The 1,632-nt window shown below is 39.7% G+C and overlaps 1 protein-coding gene across 1 annotated transcript; it reads left to right on the forward strand.

Moving 5' to 3' along the window:
* Window positions 1-729: 729 nt before the first annotated feature.
* On the forward strand, window positions 730-1,304 carry LOC106749827 (histone-lysine N-methyltransferase SETMAR-like; the record flags this gene model as incomplete). The annotated part of the gene is made up of 1 exon (XM_014629678.1): window positions 730-1,304. A coding segment is annotated over one exon (575 nt), but the record flags the coding sequence as incomplete, so codon positions are not given.
* Between the last annotated feature and the right edge of the window lie 328 nt (window positions 1,305-1,632).

Raw genomic sequence — 1,632 nt, forward strand, 5'->3', positions numbered from 1 at the left:
TCATAACTGTGACATCGAATTGATAAGAACCATTCGTTTTGTATTACGAAAGTTAAAGCGTTTTTTCGTTTACGCTCGTGTGGCTCAATTTGATCGCAAACACGAAACGATTTATTTTCATAGGCACGTACGTACACGTTGCATCGATATAGCATATTGAACACGTCGCGAGATTCTCTCTATTCTCTTGCATCTTTGTAAAATTAATAATCTTAATGAAAAAATTCGGAAATCAAATTGATACTGAATATAATACGAGTGATAATTAGAAATCGATGTATTTCTATGATGAAAATTGTCAGTAGAAATATTCTATTAATAATTAAATACTCTATATAAGTATTCATTTTTATTTTTGATATTATAATCTCTGGAAACGGTAAATGATTGAATTGAAATCGAACGGTTTGAGCTCCCCGTCGACCAAAGAAAAAAAAAACGTTCAATGTAATAAGATATACATATAGGAATAAAATGACCGACCAAAGTGTACCTGACTGCGTCATTGCTAAACATACGACAGTGAATCAAATTTAAACCGGAATTATTTTTATACCCGCAGTTAGGTGAACGGAGAGAGGCCAGGCTTCCAAGCGTTATAGGTGGAGATGCCTGAAGGAGATTCCCCCCTACGCGACCTTTCATTAGCGCTCCGTTAATCAGTATCACAATATCAAAGCGAGTGGTGCCCTCGTCTGTTGTACAACAAATTATTATTAAATTTCTCAGTGCAGAAGGCGTAAAACCGTCGGTCATATTGAGAAAGCTTGAAGCACCGTTCGGGGACAATACGCTTAAAAAGACTCAAGTGTACAAGTGGTACAAACAATTTTTAGAAGGACGAGAATCTATTGAAAATGAGGGGCATCGACGTCGCCCGAGGACCAGAGTAACAGAAGAGAATATTCGCCTGGTTGGCAGCCTTATCGAGGGTGACCGTCGATTAACGGTCGCTGAAATTGCTTCTGTTGTCAGAATAAGCTTCGGGAGCGTTCAAGCAATCATTACTGACGACCTTGGGTTTCGAAATGTGTCCGCCAGATGGGTCCCTCGTCTTCTCACCGAAAATCAGAAACGGCACTGTTTGAAGGTGTGCGAATGGCTTTTGACACGCTCTCAGGCTGAAGGGGAAGCTTTTTTGTACCGAATTGTGACTTGCGACGAAACATGGGTGCACCACTACACCCCAGAATCTAAAGAAGCCAGTATGGAATGGCGAAAGAAAAGTGAATCTGCACTCATCAAAGTCAAAACTCGGCTCTCAGCTGGAAAAGTTCTTGCAACTGTATTTTTGGACTTTAAAGGTATTTTACACGTCAATTTTCTTTACGTCGTACTGTGAACGCAGCATACTACTGCCAACTTTTGAACGAAGCAAAACGCGAATATCGTCGGAAAAGACGCGGATTTCTAATCCGAGACGTTATCCTGCTTCAAGGAGGAAGAGAAAGAAGAAAGAACTACTGATATTTATAATAATTCCAAAACGAGTAAAAGTATCTTTATTGAGATCGCGGACTACGAGAAACGAGTTCAACACATTTTCGTCAATACTTATATCCCAAAAAGATGATCTGTTTAATTTTTCTTACATGGTCGCGGCGGCAGCTACCTTGGCTGAACGTTCAATTT

The sequence above is a fragment of the Dinoponera quadriceps genome, unplaced genomic scaffold (genome assembly GCF_001313825.1).
Source record: "Dinoponera quadriceps isolate SergipeBrazil2010 unplaced genomic scaffold, ASM131382v1 scaffold4430, whole genome shotgun sequence".
Taxonomy (NCBI): domain Eukaryota; kingdom Metazoa; phylum Arthropoda; class Insecta; order Hymenoptera; family Formicidae; genus Dinoponera; species Dinoponera quadriceps.